Source organism: Pteropus medius, unplaced genomic scaffold, assembly GCF_902729225.1.
Source record: "Pteropus medius unplaced genomic scaffold, Ma_sr-lr_union100, whole genome shotgun sequence".
Classification (NCBI taxonomy): domain Eukaryota; kingdom Metazoa; phylum Chordata; class Mammalia; order Chiroptera; family Pteropodidae; genus Pteropus; species Pteropus medius.
Genome location: NW_024344378.1, coordinates 36,263,118 through 36,291,102, shown reverse-complemented (window position 1 = coordinate 36,291,102; position 27,985 = coordinate 36,263,118). Strand labels below are relative to the sequence as shown.

The following is a 27,985-nucleotide window of genomic DNA, read 5'->3' as shown; positions in this document are numbered from 1 at the left end:
GAGATGGCTAAGAAGAGGAACAAAGGTTTCCTCCTACATACTTGAGTGAGGGAATTGTTCTACTCCAGATTCCCTTAGGCAATGTGGAGTGCAGTAGATTTTTCAATATGGAGGAGCTGAGAATTTTTCACAATGTTATCCCAGAAGTTTTATAAAAAGGAAGAGGGTTAGGAAAGTCCAGGGGACAACGGAATAAAACAAATGGGAGCTGGTGTGGTTTGGGACTGGTTGAGGCAGAGGAAATGCCAAGAGGTATGCAGTGGAGTCTCTTTTGAGCCACCAATCTTGGTGTTAGGTGTCCCCTCAAGTGCTGTGAACACTTAGGTCCTTGCTAAGATCTTGTTAGCTTAGATAAGGCAGAGCAGTGGAGAAAACGGAGCTTACCTCTGGTTCTGAGCTTTTAAGCTCGTAATGAAATGACAACATTGGTATCACTACCTGGTAGACATATTGGGAATTGGAACTGGTTTGGGAGAGTGGTGAAGATTATTCTATTTTTTTTGTCTATTGTGCTAATCTTAAAATAGGTCTAGATTACTGCTGCTTCTGCTGCAGCAGACAGTTGGATCTGATGTGGTTTTGTTTCTTCTTTCCAGGTGTGAGGAAGACACAGTCTCTCTACATGAAGACCAGACTGATTGCTCCAGTCTCAGGTATGACCCACCATTGCTTAAAGGGCAGTAACCAATGGGGCCTGATGTCTTTAGTCTCTTCTTTGAATTCTAATAATTTGTTCTCATGTCTTACTTCTTATAATGGATTATCAGCTCTTGAAGGAAGTTTTATCTTGTTCACTTTTGGATACTCTCTGTTACCATCCAGGACAGTGCCTTTGATATGAGGAATGCTCAATAAGTGTCTATTAGATTAAACATTGATTCTCTCATCTCAATGCTCCCATCATAAACCCTAAGGAAGGAAATAATTCTAGATTTATTCACCAAACATGTCATTGCCTGGAGTGTAGTCTTGGTCATCAAGGTGTTCATGGTATGATGGCAAAACCTTCCCTGCTAAACGTTTCTTCCACAATTGCTTTGTTCTGAACACTTTTCCCTACATTTTATTTTATAATCTAAACAATCAAAAGAAGGCTAATGTTTCCCTCCTCATCCTGTGTCAGAAGGATTATATCTCATTCAGGATAACATAGCCACTATGAGGCAGAATTTGGACTCAAGTCTGTCTGACTCTGAAGTCCTCTTGTTGGATAATATGCATTTGTTGATGGCCTATTTTATGCGCCAGAAACTAGTCAAGATATGTAGTAAATAAACCAACCCCTGCTTCCAGGAATTCAGTCCACTAGAGGAGATAGGCAAGAATATAGATGATGATGCTACAGTGAATTAAGTGCTATTCTACTACAGATAAACAGAGGATTCTCTTAGAAAGACTGAATAGCCCAGATAGGTTTCTGGGATAGATTCCTGAAGAAAATTACACATAGCACTTTTTGTGTGTGTGTGTGTGAGATATAAGGCCAAGAAAAAATGATGCCACCAAGCACAGGGAACAACTTACTAGAAAGCCAACAGAGGCAGAGAAAATTGTTCAGGTTGAAGGAACACTAACTAAGCAGTTCAGGATGACAGGAATCCTGAGAGCAGAGGCCAGGAGTGGTAAGAAATGGAGCTTCAGAGATAAAGACTCAAGTAGGAAGGGTTTGTGTACCTTGCTAAGGAGTTTGAAATTTATCCTGGAGGTATGGGGAGACTAAAAAGAAACCTGTTTTTTTTCTTTGCAAATAACCACTTGCCTAAATCCTGGTGAGAGTGACAATAGCTCCCATTTATTGAGTTGTGGCCTTGAGCCAGATTTCTGTGGTAGGCATTTCACAGAGACTGTATTATCTCTGCAAGGTAGAGATGACATCCTTCTTATGGATGAGGATCAGAGAAGTGAAGTGGTGTGGCTCAGGCTACACAACTAATAAGTGGGAGGATCTTTTGGATTCCTGTTTTCAGAACATCATGCTTCTTCTCAGTTATGGTTGATTCCAATAAGTACTGGCATAAATTACATTACCTGTACTCTTCTGTTTTGTGGAGTCTGAGGAGCCAGTAATAGGTTAGAAATATATTTCTAAAGATGACTTTCGTATTTAGATTTTATATTTGTGTAATGAGAGAAAGATGCTTTTTGCTACATCCCCCCGACCCCCGCCACCCCCCGCCCACCCCATCTTCCTGCTTTTCAAGTCAAGGAGGTAAAATGAGATAACATTAATAAATTCTGGACATCTTGACAATATAATATAAAATATGGTATAAAAACAAAGTTCAGATATTATTTTAGGGAAGAAACCTATCCAAAGAATCATTTTGGATTTGAAAAGTCACTTTTCTTTCTCTTATTCTTGAGTGTTCTAGAATCCTTGTTGAATGAGGGTTAGGTTACTATAAAGGCAGCTGTTCTTTCTTTCGTTTCTCACCTAGGTACGTAGAATGCATGGATGAGCATTATTTGTGTCTAGTGAAATGTAGGGCAGAAAAACTTTTTCCTTCTTCCCTTCTAGGTTCTTTGGCTGATCTAATAATTAAATTGACATAAGAGATTAACAGGAAAAAAATTAATTATGTACATATGGGAAGACCAAAGATATGGGACTCTTCAGCAGTCAGGTTATTGAGGCATAAATATTATTCAGAGCTAAAGAGAAGAGGGTCGGATTCTGGGGTCTCAAAGATGAGAAGAGCAGACATTTAGTAAACAAATGTTTGCCAGACCATGAAGATAAGTCTTTCAGATATAAAAAGTTACCTTTGGTGTTGTCTCTCTCCTGGTACAGGCCCTCTCTCTATATATATTTTTAGGCAGAAACCAGTCAAGATATGGAGTAGAGAGAAACAAGGGGAAGTAAAAAGTTCTTCTTGTGTCTGTTGGGTCTTGACTGTCTTCAGTTCAAAATAATCTACATGCCATACTGGCATATTTTATGGTCACGTATTCTGCTCATCCTGAGAGGAATACATTTCAAATGTACTAGCATAGTTCCAACTGATGGTTTGATGTTGGTTTCAAAGCCATTAGTGACTTAGAATTTTTTTTTTTTTTTTGGTTGTGAATGATCTTAAAGGACAATATTAACCAGTGTCACTGGCATTCAGTTTTTTTCATTTACTAACATTGAAAAATCATTTCCCTTCTTGCATTCTTTTTTACCAGATAGAACTAAGTTTATCATGAGGCTTAAGTTTAACTGTTCACATAGTTATATTTCTACACCTTGCCCACCTGCACCTTGGTCATGTTCCAGACCTCCATTCCTGATGTTTGCTTTGGTCTTTTCTCAGAGACTAACTGGAGCTCATCTTCCCAATAGCAGTTTAGTGATTTTAATCTCTCTTTTGAGTGTGTGCGTGTGTGTGTAAAGACATTTTGAACAATGTTCATAGGAACTATGCTTGTCTCTTTGCTTTAGGTGTCCTTGAGTCATGAGGAATTGCTTCCTAGCTGGCCTTGCCAAAATCTTTTTTGTAGGTGCTTTTGGTCAGGGGGCAGGAGAGAAAAACACTTGGTGGAAATGGCACTAATTGGTGGTACTAATCTAGTACTAAATGATTGCCATTGGGTTAAAGGTGATGATATTGATTGTATAAAGAGAATGCCTCGTTTGGTTATGTCCATGGTATTTGCTGGGTTCTTAGCAAAATAAGAAAATAAAATGCATCTAGATTTAGGAAGGATAACTGACTTCAATTAAGAATGTTATCATGTCACTATTTTTGAGGAAATTGAAATGATGAGGCAGTGTTATATTGAATTTGATTGGTGAGTGAGAATTAAAAGTGCCATCTCAGCACTGAATGTATGAAGGTAACACTAGCCCATTTGATCTTCTCCCGTGATTCCACACTGATGGAACCCAGACAGTGGGACCTTTGATTTTGCATCAAGGATGTTGTTCAGATGGCTTGATTGGATAAAATTTGGCCCTTGTCTTACATTTTATCTGAGTAGCATGTATCTTATTAAAATAGACCCTGGTAAACTTTTAAATGCCTCTGAAAGTTGTAGGGAATTGATTATAGACTTGTCAGTGAGGAAGAAGCACCATGCCTGAACCAAGAACACATGTAGGAGAGACTGGAGACCTACCTGACGACTCTAGGTCTGGTGAATTATCCCTTCTGTTAGGCACTTTATTTGATCTCTGGGTTTTAGAGGCTTAATCTATAAAGTTGGGATGACAGTATCTAACCTGAATATCTAATATTATTATTGTGAGAGAAAAATATGATATGTGCGAAAGTATCTTGAAGAGAAAAATTAAAAACAAATATGACAGCACGTACAAAGTTACAACCACAAAAAGTATGTATTCATTAACAAAGATTGGAAGGGAATGTGGAGTAATCTAAAGAGTGAAATTCACATTTTTTAAGTTCTTGTTCCTGTGAAACCCTCTAAGTGGACACCAAAAATGTTGCTAGGTTCCATATAAATAGCGCAGCAACCAGTATCGTCAGCCCCTCTTTCCCGCAGCAGTTTATTACTTCTTGTGTTGCTTTTTAAAGTTGGTCTTTCCTGTTTTAGAGATGAAGACAATAAAGAAAATTACCCCGATGCCGGGGCTGCCCTAGAGGAGCCCGCGCCCTCCCACGAGCCGCAGCATGTAGAGCAGACCGTGCTGGTGGACGGAGTGCTGCGACCCAGTATGGGCAACTTCAAGTCCCGGAAGCCCAAGTCCATCTTCAAAGCAGAGAATGGGAGGAGCCACGGAGAAAGTCAGGTAGTGGGTTTACTCTTCAGGCCTTTGCCAAGATGCGCCTTGCTCAGACTAGGGCACAGTTCTGGCAGACGGTTTGGGAGAGTTATTTTGCAGTAGGCGGGCGATTAACGTGGCTTGCCCTTGCACGTACCTCTGGCCTGAAACACGTGGTTAATAGTGCAGTGTGCTGGGCAGGCTAATAATGTAGTGCCCATTCAAAGTGATAGTCTTCAACACTGGACTTTGACGTTGATTTAGAGAAGCCGCCCTGCTCTTTGTGGGGAAGGGCGGAGGAGGATCGCTTTCTGTCTAATTTATCCAGGGCATGTATTTCTTGCCCCATACTTGGAGATTTTTCTCAGCAGGTCAGAAGTCCCAGGTTTACTCGGAACCATTCTCCTTAAGCTGCAGTTTAGCAGCCTCGAAGAAACACTGAAGTGTGTATGTGCGTGTTTGTGTGTGCCTGTAGCGTTTACTTCTTTGAGGTCAGTAAATATTTAAATGAATGAATGAAGCATATTTCCAACCTGATTAAAGTTGCATTTTATATATTTTTAAATTTTTCTATTTGTAGAATGTGATATTTTTTAGATCTTGAAAACCCCTCAAATAATTTGATGCTTTTAAAAGAGATTACATGAATATAATCCACTTTAATCTTACTAGGAGGCTTGTCATGCATCTAACACAGTTTTTAGAACATAGATAATCCATTAATGTTAACTTTGCTTTTTTGTTAACACTTAATTGTTAACCCGAGAAAATAATGTGAGAGGCTCCAAGTATAATAGGTTAATTATATAATAAATTTAAGTTTAGTTCTATTAGCAAATGGGTGCGAGGTGACCTTCCTTTGGCTTGGCATTTTATTTGACCTTGTAGTTTTCTTATTTGCTTTGTGATTTTTATCTCATTTCTTCCTTGGCATTATGATCTCTTATTTGGTCAGTTAATTTTGCAGTGAAATGAAAATGCCTTCTGCATTTATTACACTGTGTCATGGTTATCTTAAACAAAGTTGAGTTGCAGAGAGAAGTGAGCGTGAAATAGCATTTGAATTGTGGTAAACTAGAGATCCTCCCTTTTACTGAGTGCACTCATCACTTGTTTGATTAGGAGTGTAATGCTGGAGAGGTTACAGGCACCCAAAGGGCTGCCTTCAGAGTCTGACTGATCCCAGGGAGGTTCTCACCTTGAACCTCCTACTAAGGGTCGCCTGTGACGTTGTGGGCTTTGGATAACCAGCCATCTCTCCTTTTGGATGACCAGTACCCTCTTTCTTGTCATTCTGTAGTTTGGGCTTGTAGAAATTTCACAGTCATCACTTGTAATAGGTACCTATTACTTGTAATAGATACTATCCCGTTGCTTATACACAGACAATTTCAGGAGAGAGATATGCTTGTACAGTCTTTGTTTATAATACAGCATTGGAATCCTGCACTGCAGGTAAAATTTCCATTTCATTCCTAACATCTCTGTCTACACAAAGAGAGATTTTTTTTTCCTCTCCTAATGACTAATAGAATTTGGTAACATTAAGTCTTCCATATTTGGGGAAAATTTGAAACATATTTTGTTCTTCCTATTTTTTGAGGGGAGAGATAATTAATATTGGTTGAGGACTGACCAAGACTTGAACTTCTATAAATATTTTTAATAAAATCAGCTAACACTATTTGATCATTTACTGTATTCCAAGCATATACCATGTTTTAACACAAGTTAATATTATTATCTTTTTGTACAAATGGAAAAACTAAGCATCAGAGGAATTACATCTTTAATCATATTTAGAAGAACTTGAGCTAACATCTTTTCCATAAAGGCCCAGTGTTTCCAACATGAGGAACCCAGATCTTCCAACTGTGAGTCTAGTGATTTACCTACCCCCTTATACCACGCACACCTTTTTTTAATGGAGATCTTTTATTTCTTGTACTGTTCTTAAATTTTTTAATTTTTCAATTGCAGTTGGCATATAATATTATGTGAGTTTCAGGTATACAACATAGTGATTAGACATTATATAACTTATAAAGTCATTGCCTTGATAAGCCTAGTACCCATCTGACACCATATGTAGATATTATAATATTGTTGACTATATTTCCTATGCTGAACTTAAAATTATCATGACTGTATTTCTTATAACTGCCAATTTGCCCCTCTTAATCTATTCTCATTTTTTCACCCATCCTCTAACTCCTCACCCATCTGGCAACCATTATAATGTTCTCTGTATTTATGAATTTCTTCTGTTTTGTTTTTTACTTTTTTTTTAAGACTCCACATATAAATGAAATCATATGGTATTTCTCTTTCTCTATCTGGCTTATTTTATTTAGCATAATACTTTTTATGTCCATTCATGTTGTCGCAAATGGCAAGCTTTCATTCGTTTTTATGACTGAGTATTATTCCATATGTACGACATCTTTGTCCGTCTATCGACAGACACTTAGTTTGCTTCTGTATCTTGGCTATTATAAATAATGCTGCAGTGAATGTCGGGATATGTATGTCTTTTCAAATTAGTGTTTTGGGTTTCTCAGATAAATACCCAGAATCACAGTTTAATTTTTATATAAAATCGGTTATTTCTCTCAGGAATTTTTTTCCTTTGGTGATATATTGTGTTGCTATGCAGTAATTACTTATTTATAAAGTATTTTTTTGAGAGAATTTTATAAGGGTATTTTTCTTCTCTTCCATAAAACTTTGTGATGTTGGTCACTAATGCTAGATAAATGTCATTTGAGTGAATGTTAGCTCCACTAGGATGTAAATTCCTTGAAGACAGTGATTCAGTCTTTCTTGTCTATCATTGAATCTCCAGCACTCAGTAATAACTCAGTATTATTTGTTGAATAACTCAAAACTTCTAAGAGAGGTCTATATATGATTGGTATCTAGAACATCCACTAAATTTTAAAGTCTTTTACAATTTTTCCTTACATTCTCCTCCTGCCCGCTTCCTTCTCTCTCTGATTGTAATAAGATTATTCTTGATCACAAAAGAAGGCTAGTCTCATTAGGTTTGGCTTGATTATTTACATAGGTGTAGCAAGAGTTAATTTGCCACATAGGTCTTCTTAAGAATACTTTGCAAAATCTAGAGCTCTATAGTATTGAATAATTACAAAATTAACTTCTTTCTCTGGAAGCTTGCATAAGGAATCTCAGATTGGATTTTTACTGCTTCTGTTATTTACTATCTCAAGGCAAAGGAAACCAAGTACTCTCTCCACCTTATTTCACCTGGAAAACCTATACATCTGATTGAATTCCTTTCTTCTTGAGGTCCCCAAAATAACCTTAGGTTCCTGGCTGCCTGAAAGTGATGGTCCTTATCACCAGTAAGATTGTGCACTGTAAGCCAGATAGCAGGCCTGTTATCCTAAAAGGACTTTGTAAGCATTGGCTCCATAAGTAAAACCACATTAGCTTCTAAAAATGGAGCACCATTTTTCAATAAGCACCATTCTCAATATGACATTCAGGCAAGACTTTCATTGTATATCAAATTTTTCCAGTTCTACCTTGGTAAAAAAGAAAACAGATTATTATTGAATATATGCAAATAACCTTATTGCCATGAAAAATAAGGGCACTCAGTATGAGTTTCTGAACTCTGGTGGTCAGTGAGACTCAGATATCATTTTTAAAATGTTCATTTTAGGTTATATAAACAGAATGGTTTTGAAATGTAGGTTTTATTATTATTTGAATGTGGTGAGGCTGACAGATCAGAAGATGACTGCTATGTGAAAAGATACCTAATTACAATTCTCCGAAGGAGTGAGGGCATGCCATGCCATGCAGAGCCACTCAAGGAAGCATCAGAGTTAGCCAGGAGACAGAAGGAGTGATCGGAAAGCAAGAACAGAAGCTTTTATTATGATTTCCATTGGCAAAACAAGCAGACTTAGGATTGGCTAGAATCATTTTAGTGGACTCTGAAGTACAGGATTGTTTCTAGTTGTCTGGTACCTGGTTCTGGGGTGATTAGGACAGAGGAATATTGCTTCCTGAAATGTATGAGCCAGATAAAGAAGGTGGTTCTGAGTATGGGCTCTGGGCTAGTTAGTTTACATATGAAGGGTAGGCTCCTGGGCAAGTCATTTGCTATGTTTCCTAGCACTAAGAATTGCCAGCCCTGGAGAGGCAATCTCTCTGCAGTCAGCGAGTCAGTGAGGCACCAGATGCTAGGGCATCAAGAATACAGAAAATACTAAAATATATAGTGAAATAGTTCTATCAACTTCTAGATAGAACTATTTCACTATATACTTTATTATGAATTATAATAAGAATCTATATATTTTATGAATTATAACAAGAATCTATGAAATAATATAATAAGAATCTACTAAATTGTATGGGTTACAGATAAAGTGGAAAAGACTTTCTTTTTTAAAAATTTCTATTTATTTATTTATTTTTAGGCGAGACAACCTTTGGCTGACCTCACAGATTGCAAGGATCTTGTCAGCTTACAATCCTTTATTTTTTATTTTTTATGCCTACAGCACCCTGTCTTCCTAGGTGGTCTCCCCTCCAAGTACTAACCAGGCCCAACCCTGCTTAGCTTCTGAGATCAGATGGGATTGGGTTTGTTCAGGGTGGCATGGCCGTAGACAAGACTTCCTTATGAAACCAGTAAGTAAAGCATTAAAACAACATTCCCAACAATTAACCACAGTAATATTTCCCTTATCAGTTCATTCAGTTCTGTGTAATTCTTTTTTTTCCTGACCTTGGGTTAACAGTAGCATGAAGCCATCTGTTTCTGAACTAAAGTTCTGTAAATCCCGACTCAGCCCATTGGTGTCATCGGACACCTATGCCTAGAAACATTAGTTGCTTAATGTATCTGGTATTTTACCATGAGACTCTTGAGAGGATTCTTCTTTGTTGACTATATAAATTCTGGCCTGAAACTGATGGTAGAAACTTTAGGCAGGCATCTGAGGAAAACAAACATGTATAGATGACAGAAACTGAAAGTGATTGTGTTTAACTTTCTACTAACAATTTTGAAATGTGAAAAATCTGATGAGAGTTCATAATAAGAATATATAATGTGACATGCAAAATAAGATAATAAAATAATTCCTTTCAAATTAAAATGTCTCAAAGTGTTAGGCATAAGTCTCTTTCTAAAGAAGTCAGGGAATTTATTTCTGATTTTACAAAAATGAACAAATATAATTATTACAGGTGAAAAAAATCTTGAGATATAACATGATAATCCTAAAAGAATATGCCAAGAATACGAAAGAGATTCATCAAGTCTGATATAGTTCATAGACATCTGCATTTTTATTAAACTTCGTAGGTAAGTCTGATATGCATCCTTGATTGAAAAACACTGGCCTGGATGATGCTAGATTCAAATGAAAGAACTAAGGCCATTGTTGAGTCAACATTTTAGATAATAATCCCAGTTATTATTGATAATACTGTAGTGTTTTTGTGTAATAACATCGAGCAAAGCTCCATAAGGACTGGAACAAATATAGAGAAGTTAATAGAAGTATTTTATAAGAGTTTTGATCACAGGGTAAATGTCACACTAACTACGTTGACCATGAACTATGGTAGTGTTTCTGTTTGTGAATCTGGATTTATTTAGGGGAACTTGAGCTTATGCTACAGATTCTGCCTGACACTTCCTGCCATCCAGACATAGTTCTGTTTTTTTAAGAGGTTGTCATACCCAAAAAGCACTCATAAAAGACTTATGGGCACAAACTTTATGAACTTAAAAACAACACTTTTTGAAGCTGAAGGTAACTATTATAAGAGTTTAGCTATTACCACTTCTGGTTTCTTTTGTCACAAAGTTTGTATTCAGAACCCCAGAGTGGATCTTCAGTTTGATCCTAACCAAACTGGGGTGTGAGCAAGTGAGAAGGGGCCAGATAGTAACCTTTGTAAATTTCTATCTCTCTTATTTTTCTGATCACCCTGAAGTCAGAATCAGAAATCTCACTTCTGGAGGGTAAGATTCAAATCTTACTTCGAGCAACTTTTCTAAAAAAATCTTCATCTTGGCGACATCTCTGAGAAGGAACCATAAGTAGAGTAGCAGAATAAGTAGAGGTTTGTGTGCACGTATGGATGACTGATTCCAGTTTTGCATCCACTGTGAATGATTTAAAAGAAGAGGGCATTAGGTATATTTGCTGATCTAATAAAACTCAGGAACCAGGAAGGCAGTGCAAGAAGATCCTCGAAGAAGTTAAAAGATTTGGAATAAGGGGTATGTTTATTTGAACCAGAATCCTCTGTAGTTTTCCTTAATGCTTGTTTGTCCTTGTCTTCCTTAAACAATGGGCTTCGTAAAAGAATGGCTTGGATAAGGACCATTTAATGACCTGTCTCCTGAAAAGTCAGGTTTTATAGATGCTAATACCGGAGTTCATTGATATGATGCATTTGAAGTTAAAACAAGACTTTTGAGTTGGTACAAAGCAGAAATTCCTTACCAAAGAGAATCCAATAACAGTTTGCTATTGTGTGGCATGTCTTACTGGTCAGCAAACAATTTTTCTAGGAAGGAGAACTGATTGAATGCAATAGATGATATAGTAATATTTTATGAAAAATTACACAAGATATAGGGATGGGCAAAATGGGCGAAGGTGGTCAAAAAGTACAGAGTTTCAGATATAAAATAAATAAGTCCTGGGGATGTAACGTACAGCATGGTGACTATACTGTATTTTATATTTGAAAGTTGCTAAGAGAGTAGATATTAAAAGTTCTCATCACAAGAAAAAAAAATTGTAACTAAATGTTATAATTATGGTAACTAGACTTATTGTGATCATTTTGTAATATATACACATATCGAATCATTACGTTGCACACTTGAAACTCATATAATGTTATATGTCAATTATATCTCATTAAAAAATGTGTGCCTTATCATATTTCATGATTAACAGTGAGCTCTGGAGGTTTCCACTTGCCCCTTTAAAACATTTGGTAATTCTTCATCACTTTAGGGTTGATTGGCTGTGAGACCCCACTGCACGCATATTTTCTATCTGTATGTGACCACCATTCTTGATTAGACTTTCTTATTCTCAGTACAATTGCTACCTTTTTCCAAAACTGTTTGTCTCACGTCAATTTCTTGTATTCACACTTTTCTAATTACAGAATAAAAGGTGTAAACCTACTATTTAATTTTAGAAATCCACATTTATCGACATTACAGATTAAAATAACATATCCTGGTTTAAAAAAAGGTAAGAGATTACATATGTTGTAATATTTTGTAAAGATGAAGTTGTTGTAGTATTAATTCCTAACAACCTGATTTGGGGATGATTGGCTTGACTAACAGAACTGTCTTTCTATATTGGACTTCATAACTGTCCAGAGGATGTTTAGAATTAGCATTGGTAAGATCAAGTCTTACCATCTTCACTTCCTAGCAATTGGCATCACTATGTGTACCTGCCTTCTGTCCTCCCCTCTGGTGGCTATTTTAGCAGAATACAAAAAGGAGGAGGCTATATAGAGAGCTTGTCTGCAGTTAGCTGTATACTGTGATCATGTTGCTAATCCAGTTCTTTGGGGAGACCAGCTGTTTGGTCTGCTGTATATCAGCATTAGGTTTCTTCCACTTGGCTCTAGTAAATGTGTTAAGAGGCTGGAAAGGACTTCAGGTCTGATGTGAAATATACATTTTTATCTTTCTGCAGAAATTAAAACCCCCTAAACACTTTTTAGGCACAGGAACTTAACTATAAAGTGTTAACTATATTTCTGTTTTTAGCAGGTTCTTATTTATATAAGAATAGTTTTTGTTTTTACTGTGTTAGACTCTGAATTAGAAGACAGACAATAGTTAATTCCAGGACATATTCCCCTCTCCCCACCAAAAAAGAACTAAGATTTTGTTTTCAATTATAGACCAATTTTATGTACATTTTTCTTAATGTACTACTGAAGTACTGAGCAAGTGCAACTGGTGAAAGCAAGAAAATCGGTACAACTGAATGACTTTGAAATTGAGAGCACTGGAAAGCTAAAACAAACTTTAAACAGAATTTCACTTGTTTTTCAGTGAGAGGAAGACTTGTAAGTTCTGAATATGCCTTTGAGGGCTTACTTCTTGCAATGTGTCACGAGCATGAAGTCACTGTGATTCTAACAATTGGTCTTAGTTAGATAATTGTTTTGACACATTAGTTTGTGTTGCGTTATTTCTTTCGTCTGATTTTGCAGCTCCATTGTAGAGGTTTTATTTCAATTCCTGTTTAGGTGTGGGCTTTTCGGAAGACTTGTTACTGGTCAGCAAGAAAGGTGGTCCTCTGGGTTTGTTTTCCTAGTTCCCCTTCACTCCACCAAGAATAAAGTGGTTGGGATTCATGGGCATAGAGCTCTGAGAAATTCGGGGTCCTTGAAAGTGAGGCCATCTGAGTGAATATTTGGGTTTACTAGTTTCTTATGGTGTATGAGACTCTGATACTCCTCATTGAATTACCAACCAACCTGTTCTTAAGTGATTAAGCTGATGAAGGAAGATATTTTTAGGAAGGAACCTAGAATGTCTGTAATATCTCTTTATTACTTGTGTTTGTTTGTTTGTTTTTGGCGATAAACAAATATATTCATCTTAAATATTGACCTGAAGGGAACTTAAAATTAAGTGATGTGACTTATTTGCCTAGGCATTAAATCTCAAAAGGTAAAAAAAGCAATGATCCTTCCTAGGGATTTTGTGTTCAAAACAACCTAATTGTTTTGATACAAGTTTACAAGCAATGGGAAATTCGAAACTTTGCCATTGTAATGCTTGGAGCCCCATTATCCAATTGATATTCCACATAATGGAATATCATGAAGTTACAGAAGAATTCTCCATAAAAAATGAACAAGAAAATATTGATGGTGTTGGTTCTTTTGAGAATCAGTGGAGGATAGCAAGGACTGATCTCTACTTACACACTGCCCAAAATATTTAACAGAGATACAGATGACTTCCATATAGGATGGCTCTTAAAATTGTCTTGTTTTTCCTCTTCCTCTGCATCTTTTGCATAGATAAGTAAATGCTAATTTAAAGAATTTCCAATCTTCCCTACATAATCCCCTACATAGACAGTGTCTAACATTATGTAGCCATATAAACTCAGCTTATAGTCAAGACCTACTAACACATGGAAAGAATAGTAACATCCATCGGACATCTTAGCAGGTGTCCCTATTAGCACCTGCTTCCCCTCCATTAGGCTCCAAGACTTGCTCTCTCTACTATGGAGAAGTTTAATAAATCCCAGAGCTAAATAGTTGAATGGAGGTATAGTGAGGTGGTGAAAAGAGTGGTCCATTGGTCCAGATAGATATGGGTTCACATTCCTTCTCTGCCACTTACTTTCTGTATGACTCCAAGCATCTACTCCCTAGCTTCCTAAGTATGTTTTTCTCTCTATAAAGTGGAGATAATTTATATCACCTTAAAAGTCTGTTGAGAATTAAAAGTGATAATGATATAACTTTAAACATTTAGTAAGTTCCAGGGGTTAAAAATAGTGCATAGAATGTTATATAGACTCATTTTGGTGGATACACACTAAAACCTCAATAATTGCATGTCCCCTGAGTTAGGCCCAGTTGGGCTCTGCTGCAATAACAATAACCCCAACCTTGGTAGTTTAAACCAACAAAAGTGCATTTCTTGTACATGTTACATATCTATTATTGATCACCAGGAAATGTTGGTTTGTGGTGGTCAATTAAGGACCCAGGCTCACCTAGTATTCACAACCTTGAATGTTGCTGGTTTCTGATTTAGAAAGAAAAGAGCTCTGGAGGGGTCTGTAGTAATCATTAGAAGCTCCAGGCCTAAAGCAACACATAATATTTTCATTCTCATTGGCCCGAGCTGGTCATATGCTTCCCCCATAACCACAACCCTATAACATCAAGGACTAGGAAGTAAAATCTTACAATGTGCCCTAAAGGGGAGAATGACATAGACATCCTGGCCAGTAGCACTAATGACTTCCACATCTCCTACTCAGACTAGGCTATAACCTAAACCAAGAAGTTAATTGGTCTTTTTCTCTTCTAGTCCTTCCGAATACTGTAGTATTAGTGTTATTAACGTCCAGGACTAGAAGAAGAAAAAGAACATTAATTAGGCTAATTAAATATCACCAAAGGATATACGTGTCATTATATTATTGTTCTAAACAGAAACTGGGAGTTTTATAGAAGCATCCCTTCAAACACCTGCTTTATTATTATCAGGAAAAAATAGGGTTAGTTATTGATTTCTTCTTGGCAAATTAAACTTCCGAGTTCTTTAATTTTGTTATTTTATTTTAGAATAATTGTGGCCTTACTCTTGCCAGAAGATTCTAGTGACTTTCGGTTATGCTAGCTAAACCCGTGAGGCTGTAATTAAGAAGCATTTTAAAATTTGATCCAAAAATAAAACTTTCTGTAGAAAGTGGATTTGACAATTTGGATATTGTCAGATGTGGGAGCTGGGTTTCTGCATACACACAGATATGCAAATTCACATCCTCATGTACTCATCCAAGTGCAGAGTGATATTTATCCAAGAGCAGAGTGTTCTTTAGGCAAAGAAAACAGCTTAGCAAGGACTTAGACAGCCTGTTTTGGAGCTTGGAAGCAAAGCTGTTTGGGAAGTCTAGATAGCGGAAACCTAGTGAACTGACATTTAGGGTAACTAAGAATCACCAATCTAAACTTTATCAAACATGGTTAAATATCACTTTGAGACTGAGATATAATGTATCAACCCAAATCCTGCAATTTTAAGCTCCATATTTTGCAAGAGATATAGCTGCCAGAAAAGATATGAGATGCACAGTTAAATTAGAATTTCAGATAAAGAAGGAATAATTTTGTAGTATAAGTATGTCCCATGTAGATATTTCTTTGAATGGGAATGGGAGTATTGTGCAAGCAAATATCTACATGGGACACACTTATACAACAAAATTATTCCTTCTTTATAAAATTCACATTTATCCAGACATCATATGTTTTTATTTACTAAATCTGGCAACTGTATCAAGAATGAATGACATGAACATTTAACTTCCTTCACCTTCTCTAAGCTAGAAGTAACCAGTTGCACCCAATTGTAGCCTGAGAGCATTGGGATTTTTAAGTTTGATTCTCCTGGGGTAGTTAAAAGAGGCATAGGAAGAGAAGTTAGCAGTTTGTCTAAGAGCTGTATAGAAGGCTTAATTACAGTATTTATTTTACCTTTTTAGTGTCCAAACAACATGAAACATTCTGGAAAAAGCAGCCTACTCTCTTAAGATCATAAAGTCTTAAAAATAGAATAGAAGCCCCGCAATATTTTTAAATCTGCCTTCAAAATTTCCAGACCATTTGTCTCACTGAACCCTACTTTCCATGAGCAGTGGCTATCAAGTCAACAGAAAGGTTGACTTTGATGAGCCTGTTTCTGTGTTAAAACAATAAAAAACAACATAAATGGTGCCAGACACAGACAGAACAATAGCATTGTGTTCTGAGCATTAATCCTACTGGAGATAAGCAGCCAGACAGAAGATTGCTGCCCTGAAAATTGCTGCTCTAGGCTGATACTAGTGTCATATACAAAAATGGCTTTACTATTTTAAGCATTATTTTACTATATAGTTGACCGCAGACATAGGTAATTGGTGGTCTTTGAGTCATGATGGAACTTTGCCTTCCCAATCACCAAAATCCTGCTTGGTTTTGTTATGAACTCTTTTTTTTTTTTTTTTTAATAGCCCTCTGCGACTTTACTGCTTAATAAATTATAGCCACAATTAGGGGCTTTCTTGCAGGAACAAAGATATTTAGCTCTGCTTCTTTTGTTTCTTAATACACTCAACTACAATGTTAGGATTGCTTGGCTTAGTTATGTTGCCATGTGCCAGGGAAATTTTCAATAGGAACGGTCATCCCAATGTTAGATTTTCAGGCTTTTCAACTGTAACTAACATTAAATAATGAAGGGGATACTGTAAAGGTTTAGAGTTCTCTTAATCAACCTGCCAGTGTGGTAGGGGTAAATGGTTGCCTTTTCACGTGTTTTAATCCAGAAAACACCAACTGTAGTGACGGTATGACCTACCAGATTGATGAACCACTGGGGGAAAATCATTGCATGTTGTACTATGGATCCATAGGCGGGCATCATTCCCTCCCACCTCTTCCCTCTGTCACTTTCTATCTCCCAGTTGCCAACTGTCTTCTCAGCTGCATCGAAACTGACATTTGATTTAGAAACTGGGAGAGCCTGGTCCTCTGAAGACACAGATATCGCTCTCTCTGAAAGACAAAAGGATTGAACAAAAGACTGAATTAATTTAGCTCCAAATAAAAAACAGGCTAATAATAATGGTTTAAGGCTCCTTCTTTTTTTGTCTAGCTTATTTATTTATTTACTGATTACTTATAAAGACTTTGACAGCTGTAACCTTGTCTATTTGATTGTGATACATCAGGATGGAAATAGAGAAAAAAATAAAACACCCTATTAAATCTCTAACTCTTACATTTCCCCTTTATGCTAAAACAACAGGATGAGAACTCAGTGATTGGTTCTTAATGTGATGAAGCATCTGGAAGAGTCAGTGTCTGGATGTTACAGCCATCCTGTGCCATGTACAGGGCAGGCGCCTGGTGAGCTCTCATGTAGCCAAGGCAGTCTTCGGCCTCCAGGGATTAGTGGCAGGTGAGAGGCCCAGGCAGAAAGTCTCCCAAGAGGTAATCAACTCAATGGAGACGGGTGTGCTCAAAACAGGCATCAGGGTGAGGAGGCAGCAGGGAGCTCACTCTGAAAAAGACAGGGATCTAATCTCTGGGCAGTGGAGATAAAATTCTAATCATAAAATAATGAAAGTCTTTGCAAATGCCATTTTTAAGACTTTTTTAAAAATCAGAAAATGCAGTAGCTGCAACTGTAATTGAGCATTATTTTATTTTCCTGTCATTGACATTTTCATTATTTGGTTAAAATTTCTGAAATGACACATCTAGAATTTGTTACAGTGTCTGATTGTAATGCTGTAACTCTGAACACATTTTTCATTGATTAGGGTGGTTTTGAGGTTGGTTTATTTTGGCTTCCTCTGACTTGTGAGCTAATTGCTAAATGCAATTTATCTCAAAGCCTTTGAACGTTATATTCTTTAGAAGGAGTTCTTTTCATTACAAACAAGGTTAAGAGTATGTCTTTAACACACATACAAATTATCCTGTCTCCTCATTTCAAAATGGATGTATTTAATGTCACCAATTTTTTTAGCTTTGGTGATTTTGGGACCTACATTCTATTTGAAATATGGCCTGCCCTATGCACACTGACCTGGCCTTTTCTTTTACTTCCCAAACCATTGGTTTCACTAATAATCTCATCCTGGGCAAAGCCATTCATAAATTTTGCTTGATTTGCCAAACCAGGCTCAGTAACATGGTGTTTCATCAGTGATGCTAGACTGAGTGTGCCAGATGGGGCCTCTGTTTTCCCTTTTGTCAGCTGAGGAGTGTCACGGGTTGGACATTGTTTCCCCCAAATTCATGTCCACTTAGAACCTCAGAATGTGACCTTATTTGGAATGTCAGATATAATTAAGATAAGAATTCAGATGAAATCATCAAGTATATAAGGTGGGCCCTAAAGCGAATGACTGCTGGTCTTATTAGAAGAAGAGAGAGAGGACGCAGAATGACACACAGGGAAGAAAGCCATGTGAAGACAGAAGCAGAGATTAGAGTTATGCTGCCATAAACCAAAAACACCAGGAGTCTTCCTTGACCTGGAAAAGGCAAGAAAGAATTCTTCCCTAGAACCTGTGGAGAGAGTGTGGCCCTGCTAACACCTCGATTTTGGACTTCTGGCCTCCACAGCCGTGAGAGCATAAATTTCTGCTGTTTTAAGCCACCAAGGTATGGTAATTTGTTACATCAGCCCTAGGAAACTAATACAAAGGACTTCCTGAAGTCAGACATTCTGTGGGCCAGCTCTGCCATGCTTCAGGGGAACAATAAAGAGCTGGATGGGATTCCAGTCCAGGAGGAGGTGGGGCACTAATCTGACTGGCAGGACAGAGACCTGTGTGTATAGAGTGTTATGACTGGGATTTACTTACTATGGTGGGGTCCAGAGAGGGGACCTGGGGATAGGAATGGAGCAAACACTTGGGGTAAAACTTGCAGCAAGACAGATCTGTTGCTGCGTTACCTATGCTGCTCCCCTTTCCTATGATAGAGGACAGAATTGGCCCCAGATGGTAGAGCTGAACCTCAGTGTAGGCCAAAGGTCAAATGGCTCCTTCTAGGGGTAAAGCGAGGGTGCCAAGCAGTTCATTACATGAAATGGTTGGGTAATTGGAAGTGTCTGGACATACACTAAAGTGTTCACTATTTGTGCAGTTGTTTAGCATCATGTCATTTATATACTTTTTTTTCTCATGCCATTCTTTTTAAAATTTAATTTTATATTAGTCTCAGGTGTAATTTAATTTTATATTAGTTTGGATATTAATCTTTTATATTAAATGCCAAATAGCTAGACATTTGTATAATTTACACAGTGATTTTCACCCCACCTCCAATTATTCTAGTCCCACTGGCACTACACACAGCCATTACAATATTATCGACTATACTGCCTATGCTGTACTCCACATCCTTGTGACTTTGTTTTGTTACTACTAATTTTTACTTCTTAATTCCTTCACTTTTTTCACCTAGACCCCCAACCTTTCCTTCCACCTGGCAATCAACAGTTTGTTTTCTGTATCTATGAATCTGTTTTCATTTTGTTTATTTTGTTCCTTAGATTCCACAAACAAGTGAAATCATGTGGTGTTTGTCTTTCTCTGTCTGACTTATTTCACTTAGCATACTATTCTCTAGATCCATCTATGTCATTGCAAATGGTAAGATGTCAATTTTTATGGCCGAGTAATATTCCATTGTATATATGTACCACAGCTTCTTTATCTAGTCAACTATCAGTGGGCATTTAGGTTGCTTCCATATCATGGCTATTGTAAATAAAGCTGCAGTGAACGTAGGGGTGCATTCATCTTTTCAAATTAGTGTTTTGGTTTTCTTTGGATGAATACCCAGAAGTTCATTGCTGGGTCAAAAGGTAGTTTTAGTTTTAATTTTTTGAGGAACCTCCAAACTGTTTTCCATAGTGGCTGTACCAATTTACAATCCCACCGACAGTACAAGAGTGCTCCCTTTTCTTCACATTGTCGCAAACACTTGTTTTTTTTGAATTTATTGCTGATAGCCATTTTGACAGATGTGAGGTGATATCTCGTTGTGGTTTTAATTTGCATTTATCCTATGATTAGTGACCATGACCTTGAGCATCTTTTCATTTCCTTTAGCCATATGTATGTCCTCTTTGGAGAAATACTCATTCACATCTTTGGTCCATTTTTTAATTGGATTATTTGGGGTTTTTTTTTGGTGTTGAGTTGTATGAGTTCTTTATAAATTTTGGATACTAACCTTTTATCAGATGTATTTTAGGCAAATATCTTCTCCCATTCAGTAGTTGTCTTTTTGTTTTGTTGATGGTTTCCTTTGCTGTGCAAAAACTTTTTAGAGTGATATAGTCCTATTCATTTATTTTTTTCTTTTGTTTCCCTCACCCGAGGGGAGATATCAGAAAAAAAATATTACTAAGAACAGTGTCAGAGAGTTTACTGCCTATATTTTCTTTTAGGAGTTTTATGGTTTGGGGTCTTACATTTAAGTCTTTAATTCATTTTGAATTTTATTCTTGTATAAGATATAAGAACGTGGCCCAGTTTCGTTTCTTTTCTTTTCTTCTTCTTCTTCTTCTTCTTCTTCTTCTTCTTCTCCTCCTCCTCCTCCTCCTCCTCCTCCTCATCCTCCTCCTCCTCCTCCTCCTCCTTCTTCTTCTTCCTTTGTGCCTTCTTCTTCCTTCTTCTTCTTTGCTGGCTATTTCTTCTTCTTCTTCTTCTTCTTCTAGCTATTCTTCTTCTTCTTCTTCTTTCTTCTTCTTCTTCTTCTTCTTCCTTCTTCTTCGCTAGCTATTCTTCTTCTTCTTCTTCTTCTTCTTCAGCTATTTCTTCTTCTTTCTTCCTTCTTCTCACTCCTCCCCTCATCCTCCTCCTCCCCCCCCTCCTCCTCTCCCCTCCTCCTCCCTGCCTCCTCCTCCCTCCTCCCTCCTCCCTCCCCCTCCCTCCTCCTCCTCCCCCCCTTCTCCCTCCTCCTCCACTCCTCCTCCTCCTCCCTCCTCCTCCTCCTCCCTCCTCCTCCCTCTTCTTCTTCTTCTTCTTCTTCTTCTTCTTCTTCTTCTTCTTGCATGTATTTGTCCAGTTTTCCTAACACCTTTATCGAAGAGACTGTCTTTACCCCATTGCATATTCTTGGCTCCTTTGTCATTGTTTAAATGAGCATATAGGCATAAATTTATTTCTGGGCTCTCTATTCTGTTCCATTGATCTATGTGTCTGTTTTTATGCCAGTTCCATGCTGTTTTAATTCCTATAGTCTTATAGTATAGTTTGATATCAGGTAGTGTAATACCCCCAACTTTGTTCTTTCTCAAGGTTTGCTGTGGCTATTCAAGATCTTTTATGGTTCCAAATAAATTTTTGTAATTTTTCTAGATCATTGAAGAATTTCATTGGTAATTTGATAGGGATTATATTGAATCTATAGATTGCTTTGGGTAGTATGGACATTTTAACAATGCTAATTCTTTCTATTCATGAGCATGGTATAAGCTTCTATTTGTTTGTATCTTCTTCAGTTTCTTTTTTTAATGACCTATAATTTTCTAAGTACAGGTCTTTTACCTCCTTGGTTAAATTTATTCATAGGTATTTTATTGTTCTTGATGCAATTGTAAATGAAATTGTTTTCTTAATTTCTCTTTCTGATAGATCCTCATTGGTGTATAAAAATGCAACTGACTTCTGAATATTAATTTTGTACTCTGCTACTTTATCGACTTTATGTATCAGTTCTAATAGTTTTTGGTGGAATCTTTAGGGTTCTCTATATATAGTATCCTATCATCTGCAAATAATGGAAACTTTACTTCTTCCTTCCAATTTGGATGCCTTTTATTCTTTGTTCTTTTCTGATTGCTGTGGCTTGGACTTCCAGTACTATGTTCAATAAAAGTAGTGAGAGTGGACATCCTTGTCTTCTTCCTGATCTTAAGGAAAACACTTTTAGCTTTCCCCCATTGAGTATGATGTTGTCATATATGTCCTTTACTGTGTCGAGGTTTGTTGCCCATATTCCCACTTTGCTGAGTTTTTATCATAAGTGGATGCTGGATTTTGTCAAATGCTTTTTCTGCGTCTATTGATATGACCTTATGATTTTTACCTTTCAATTTTTTAATGTGGTATATCGCATTAATTGATTTACAGATATTGAACCAACTTTGCATCCCTGGAATAAAATCCAACTTGATCATGGTTTATATAATTTTTAAAATATTGCTGAATTTGGTTTGCTAATATTTTGTTGAAGATTTTTGCATCATGTGCATCAGAGATATTGGCCTATTATTTTCTTTTTTTTGTAATGTCTTTGGTTTTGGAATCAGGGTAATGGTGGCCTCATAAAATAAGTTTAGGAATCTTCCTTCCTCTTGAATTTTTTGGAATAGTCAAGGAGAATAGGTATTAATTCATTTTTGAATGTTTGGAAAAATTCACCTGTGAAGTCATTTGGTCCAGAAATTTTGTTTTTGAGGAGTTTTTTGATTACCGATTCAATTTCGTTTGTGGTGATTGATTGGTTCAGATTTTCTGTTTCTTCTCAACTCAGTCTTGGGAACTTGTATGTTTCTAGAAATGTATACATTTCTTCCAGATTGTTCATTTTGTTGGCGTATGATTGCTTTTAGTATTTTCTTATAATCCTTTGTCTTTCTGTGGAGTCATTTGTCACTTCTCTTTCATTTCTGATTTTGTTTTTTTTGAGGGGGTTCTCTCTTTTTTTCTTGGTAAGTCTGGTTAAAGGTTTATCAATTTTGTTTATATTTTCAAAGAACTAGCTCTTGTTTTATTTATATTTTGTATTGTTCTTCTAGACTTTATTTTATTTCCATTATGATCTTTACTCTTTCCTTCATTCTGCTCACTTTGAGTTTTGTTTGCTATTCTTTTTCTTGTTCTTTTAAGTGATTAGAATGCTTGAAGTAGGCCTGTATTGTTATGAATTTCCCTCTTAGGACTGCTTTTGCTGTATCTCATGGATTTCGAGTCGTTGTGTTTTCATTTTCAGTTGTCTCTAGGTATCTTTTGATTTCTTCCCTGATCTCATTATTAATCCTTTCATTTGTTTAGTAGCATGTTGTTTAGCCTCCATGTGTTTGTGTATTTTTCAGTTTTTTTTCTTGTAATTGATTTCTAGTTTTATACCACTATAGTCGGAGAAGACACTTGATATGACTTCAGCCTTCCTAAATTTATTGAGATTTGTTTTGTAGCCGAACATGTGGTCTATCCTGGAAAATGTTTCATATGCACTTGAGAAGAATGTATATTCTGCTGCTTTGGAGTAAAATGCTCTAGAAATATCAATTAAATCTATCTGGTCTAGTGTGTCATTGAAGGCCACTATTTCCTTATTGATTTTCTCTCTGGAAGATCTGTTCATTGGTATCAATGGGGTGTCAAAACTCCCCTACTATGTCTGTATTACTGTCAATCTCTCCCTTTATGTCAGTCATATTTGCTTTATATATTTAGGTGCTCCTATGTTGTATGTTTATATGTTTATGTCCTCTTGTTGGATTGATCCCTTTATCATTATGTAATGCACTTCTTTGTCTCTTATTATATCTGTCATTTTAATGTCTATTTTGTCTAAGTATAGCCACCCCAGCTTTTTTTTTTTTCATTTCTATTTGCATGAAATATTTTTTCCATCCCTTTACTTTCAGTTTGTGTGTGTCTTTTAATCTGAACCTAGTCTCTTGTAGACAGCATGTTTATGGCTCTTTTTTTCTTATCCATTCAGATACCCTATATCTTTTGATTGGAATGTTTGACCCATTTACATTTAAAGTGATTATAGATAGGTATATAGTTATTTCCATTTTATTATTCATATTTATGTGTTTTTTTCCCCTCTTTTTTCTTCTTTAAAAAGTCTCCTTAACATTTTTTTGTAATACTGGCTTGTTGGTGATGAATTCCTTTGGCTTTTTTCTATCCGGGAAGGTCTTTATTTCATCTTCAATTTTAATTGATAGGCTTGCTGGATATAGTAGTATTGGTTGTAGCTTCTTGCTTTTCATCACTTTGAATATTTTGTGACAATCCCTTCTGGACCGCAAAGTTTCTGTTAAGAAATCAGCTGTCCTTCTTATGGGAGTACTCCTGTAAGTAACTAGCTGCCTTTCTCTTGCTGCTTATAGGATTCTTTGTCTTGGTGTGGGCCTATTTGGGTTCCTCTTGTTTGGGACTCTTTGTACTTTTTGGACTTGTATGTCTATTACCTTCACCAGGTTAGGGAAGTTCTTCATCATTATTTTTTCAAATAAGTTGTTAATTCCTTGGTCTCTCTCTTCTCCTTCTGGTACCCCTACGATGCGAATGTTAATACACTTGATGTTGTCCCAGAGATCTCTCATACTTTCCTCATTATTTATTTATTTTTATTCTTTTTTCTTTTTGGCCTTCTAATTAGATATTTTGTGCTACCTTGTCCTCCAAATTGCCGATTCAGTCCTCTGCTCTATCTAATCCACTGTTGATTCCTTCTAGTGTAATTCTTCATTTCAGTCATTGTATTCTTCATTTCTGACTCTTTTTATGATTCTGTGTCCTTTTTTAATGCTGTCTCTATGTTGAAGTTCTCACTGAGGTCATCTATTCTTCTCCTAAGTTAATTGAGCATCTTTATAACCAGTGTTTTGAACTATATCTGGTAGATTGTTTGCTTTCATTTTGTTTAGTTCTTCTTCTGGAGTTTTCCACTGTTGTTTCATTTGTGACATGTTTCTTGGTTTTCTCATTTTAGTTGCCTCTCTATGTCCATTTCTATGTATTAGGTAGATTGGTTATATCTTCTTGTCTTGGCTAGGTGGTCTTATGTAGTAGGTGCCCTTTGTGGCCCAGTGGCATAGTTTCCCTGATCACCTGTGCTGGGAGCTCTATGAGTGTCTCTTGTGTGAATTGTGTGTGCTCTATTGTAGTTAAGCTTTGATTGTTATTAGCATGTCAGTGGGTGGGATTGACGCTTGGGTTGACTGGCTGTAAGGACTGGCCATGCCCACAGGGTATGAGCATCTATGTGGGGGCCGAACCCATGAAATGGTATTTTCTGCAGCGGGTTTGTGTACCTGTTGAGGCTACCCTTTCAGTGAGCCACCTGGGGGGCTAATCAGGTGGTTCTCTATTGTGGTCTGATGCCAGCCTCCAGGTGCGTTGGTTCTGTGAGCCCTTGGGAGGGGCTCCTGTACAGATTAAGGTCAGTCAATGCTTGTGACCACCCAGGGCTACCTGGTAGGAGCTAAAAAGCAATCTGTCTGTGCTAGACCTGGAGGCAAGTAGGAGAGACCATATTGTGAACAGATGCCGGCTGCCACAAGTACTGGGCTTTGGTCAGCTTAGCAAAAGGCCCAACGTACCCCAAGGCTTGAGGCTGCCAGCTTACTGCCTGTAAGTCTAAGCAGCTAAAAGAGCCTTTGGGTGTTACTCGAGTTGGGTGGGTTGAGGCCCCAGGAAGTCACAGGGTAAAGGGAGCGGATCTCACCAGCTCATGCATAATGCCATTGCTGAATCTGTGGCCTCTTGCAAAAGTCTCAGATCACACTGAGTCCAGCCGCTGCCTGTCTCGGGACTGCAGACTTCTGAGATTTGTTTAAGAGATACTGCAGCTCAGGCTGGTGTTGGTTGCCCACCATGGAAAGTTTCTCCCAAGCTGCTTGAACCAAGGACTGTTGATTACTCTCAAATGCACCCCCTGCTGAGAGCGCAGGATGGGGCTGGTTGACAGGCAAAGAGTTTGCAAGTTGTGTGGGGCGGGGTCTCAGAAAGTCTAGGGGTGGAGCGAGCTAATCTCACCAGGCCAATACAGATTCAGAATTGGCTATGTAGGAGGATGATTCAATACAGGCAAGATGGCGCTTGCCTGTAGACTGCACAAGAGGAAGGCCCTACAAGGGGACAATGGTGTCTGTCCCTCCAGCCCACTCCCCGAAATCATACAACCCAGTCTTTCTCCATATGTCTCTTGTGCCTCCCAAGGTGCTGCTGACTTTCTGCTAGAGCCCAGGGTGAGTGTCTGTGAGCAAATGAATCTGTGTGCGGGCCCTTTAAGGAGACATTTGGACTTCCAGATTCTTTCCGTCTCACCTGGACAGTAGGAATCTCCAGTGATTTGTATAGTCAGATTTTGTGGGAATTCCTCTTCCCGGCACTGGAAGCCTAGGCTGGGGAGCCCCAATGTGGAACTTGGGCCCATAACTCCTTTAGGGGGTCCTCTGCAGCCACGCTGTCCTTCCCAATGTTTAACCATTACGTGCAGGTGTGGTGCCAGCTCCTTTGGGGGTCTCTACCCCTCCTACCGGTCTCGATGTAGCCTTTTTTTATATCTTCAGTTATAGGTGATATGTTCAGCTAGATTTTAGGTGGTCCTCCAAGTTGATTGTTTTATAATTTAGTTGTAATTTTAATGCAGTCATGAGAGGAGGTGAGCACCGCGTTTACCTACGCCGCCATCTTGACCCACTTTCTCTGTCTATATATGTTTTTAGATATAGCTAGCGGATGAGTTGAAGGCTTTTATCCTCAAACCCAGAGTATCTCTCCCAGATGTTCTTATCAATACTATTACTATAACCCGGTTCAGATCTGCTACATCATACCTGGAGAGCTATAATAATTATGAAAAATATTACTTCTATGGTAATGACCATGCACAGCCTTGTCTTTTTTTAACTTTATTGAGAAATAATTGACAAATATAACTGTATACGTTTGAAGTGTACAATGTGATGATTTGATGTAAGTATGTATTGTGGAAAACTTAGCAAGATCAAGATAATCAACACATCCATCACCTCACATAGTTCACTAGTTTTTGTATGTGTATGTTGTGAGAAGCTTAAGATCTACTTTCCCTAGCTTTCAAGTATACAATACCATATTATTAACCATATTATTAACCATATTATTAACTATAGTCACCATGTGCACAGCCTTGTCTTGAGTGCTTTATATATAATAAGTCATTTAATTCTCACAACTACTCTGTGAGGTGCTGATATTCTTATTCCTTTTTACAGATGAGGAAACTGAGGCACAGAGAAGTTAAGTAATTTGCTTTAGGCCACAAAAATTGAATGACTAAGTGAATGGCATTACTAGGTATTGCTTATGGTTGTATTAAAAAATTAATTTGAAGGGTGGCTTAACCAAATATGGGTCCCTCAATAAACCTACCCAAAAGGTTACTACAGATTTCGAATGTTTCTGGGGGCTTGAAGGATAAGGCTTTACTGGGCTCAGGAGAAGGAAGGGTTGAACATTTCTCTTTGTTAGGGATAAAAAGAATATATAATTATTAATAAAGGAATAAATTGCAGAGGGATTTCTTGGCACTTACTGAGAGTGATGAGAGGGAAATAGAGATATTTTAATGGCATATCTTTGTCATTAATAGCAGGGCCTTTGTCTGGGGAGTGCTGTGGTTTAGATATGGTTTGCTGTGTTTCATATGACTTAATTCAGGTACTCCGAGAGAGCTTTTCTTAAGGAGTGACAACTGGGGCACTCCTGTGTAGGTGTATGTACATGAGCAGAAAGTGGCAAAATAATCAGCTGTCAGTTTTCTGCAGCTGGTGTTTCTGTTTTTAGGCTCCTGGAACCTTGCCACCTTGGGGAAGTTGAGGCAGGTTGATGACCAGTCTTTTAGATTTGGTAGTTGCATCAGAGATGGAGAATTGGATGCAAAGTAATTAGAAACCAGGTGGAATATATTATCGTAAGGTCTGGCTTTCTTTAATCACAGATGTCATTGACAGTTTGTACTGGATGTTGGTTTTATTGTCAGCCATGTTTGGCAGAATGCTGAGCTTTTTGACCTTCAGATCAGATTTTGAACTAACAGAGTGATTCAGGACCCTCTCATTCTTCCTGTGACAGTGGACATTGAGGATGCCTCTGCATGAGAGGGTCTGAACCACTGTAGCCATGGGCACAGAGAAAGAGGAGATCTGGAGCTTGTACTTGAAGCGAGTGTATTATCACT

At 37.5% G+C, this 27,985-nt stretch overlaps 1 protein-coding gene and 1 pseudogene across 11 annotated transcripts in view; one reads left to right on the top strand and one right to left on the bottom strand.

The window, feature by feature from the left end:
- Positions 1-27,985, top strand: part of FAM13C (family with sequence similarity 13 member C) — a 141,697-nt gene that overhangs the window by 27,448 nt on the left and 86,264 nt on the right. For all 11 annotated transcript variants that reach the window (XR_005654762.1, XM_039871853.1, XM_039871854.1 and 8 more), the window contains 2 exons: positions 597-653; positions 4,540-4,735. Coding sequence is in view for 10 of the 11 variants with exons in the window: in XM_039871855.1 (XP_039727789.1) it covers positions 597-653; positions 4,540-4,735 (253 nt within the window). In the remaining variant the exon portion in view is untranslated. The remainder of the gene's footprint in view (positions 1-596; positions 654-4,539; positions 4,736-27,985) is intronic.
- Positions 9,238-9,356, bottom strand: LOC120609859 (uncharacterized; annotated as a pseudogene).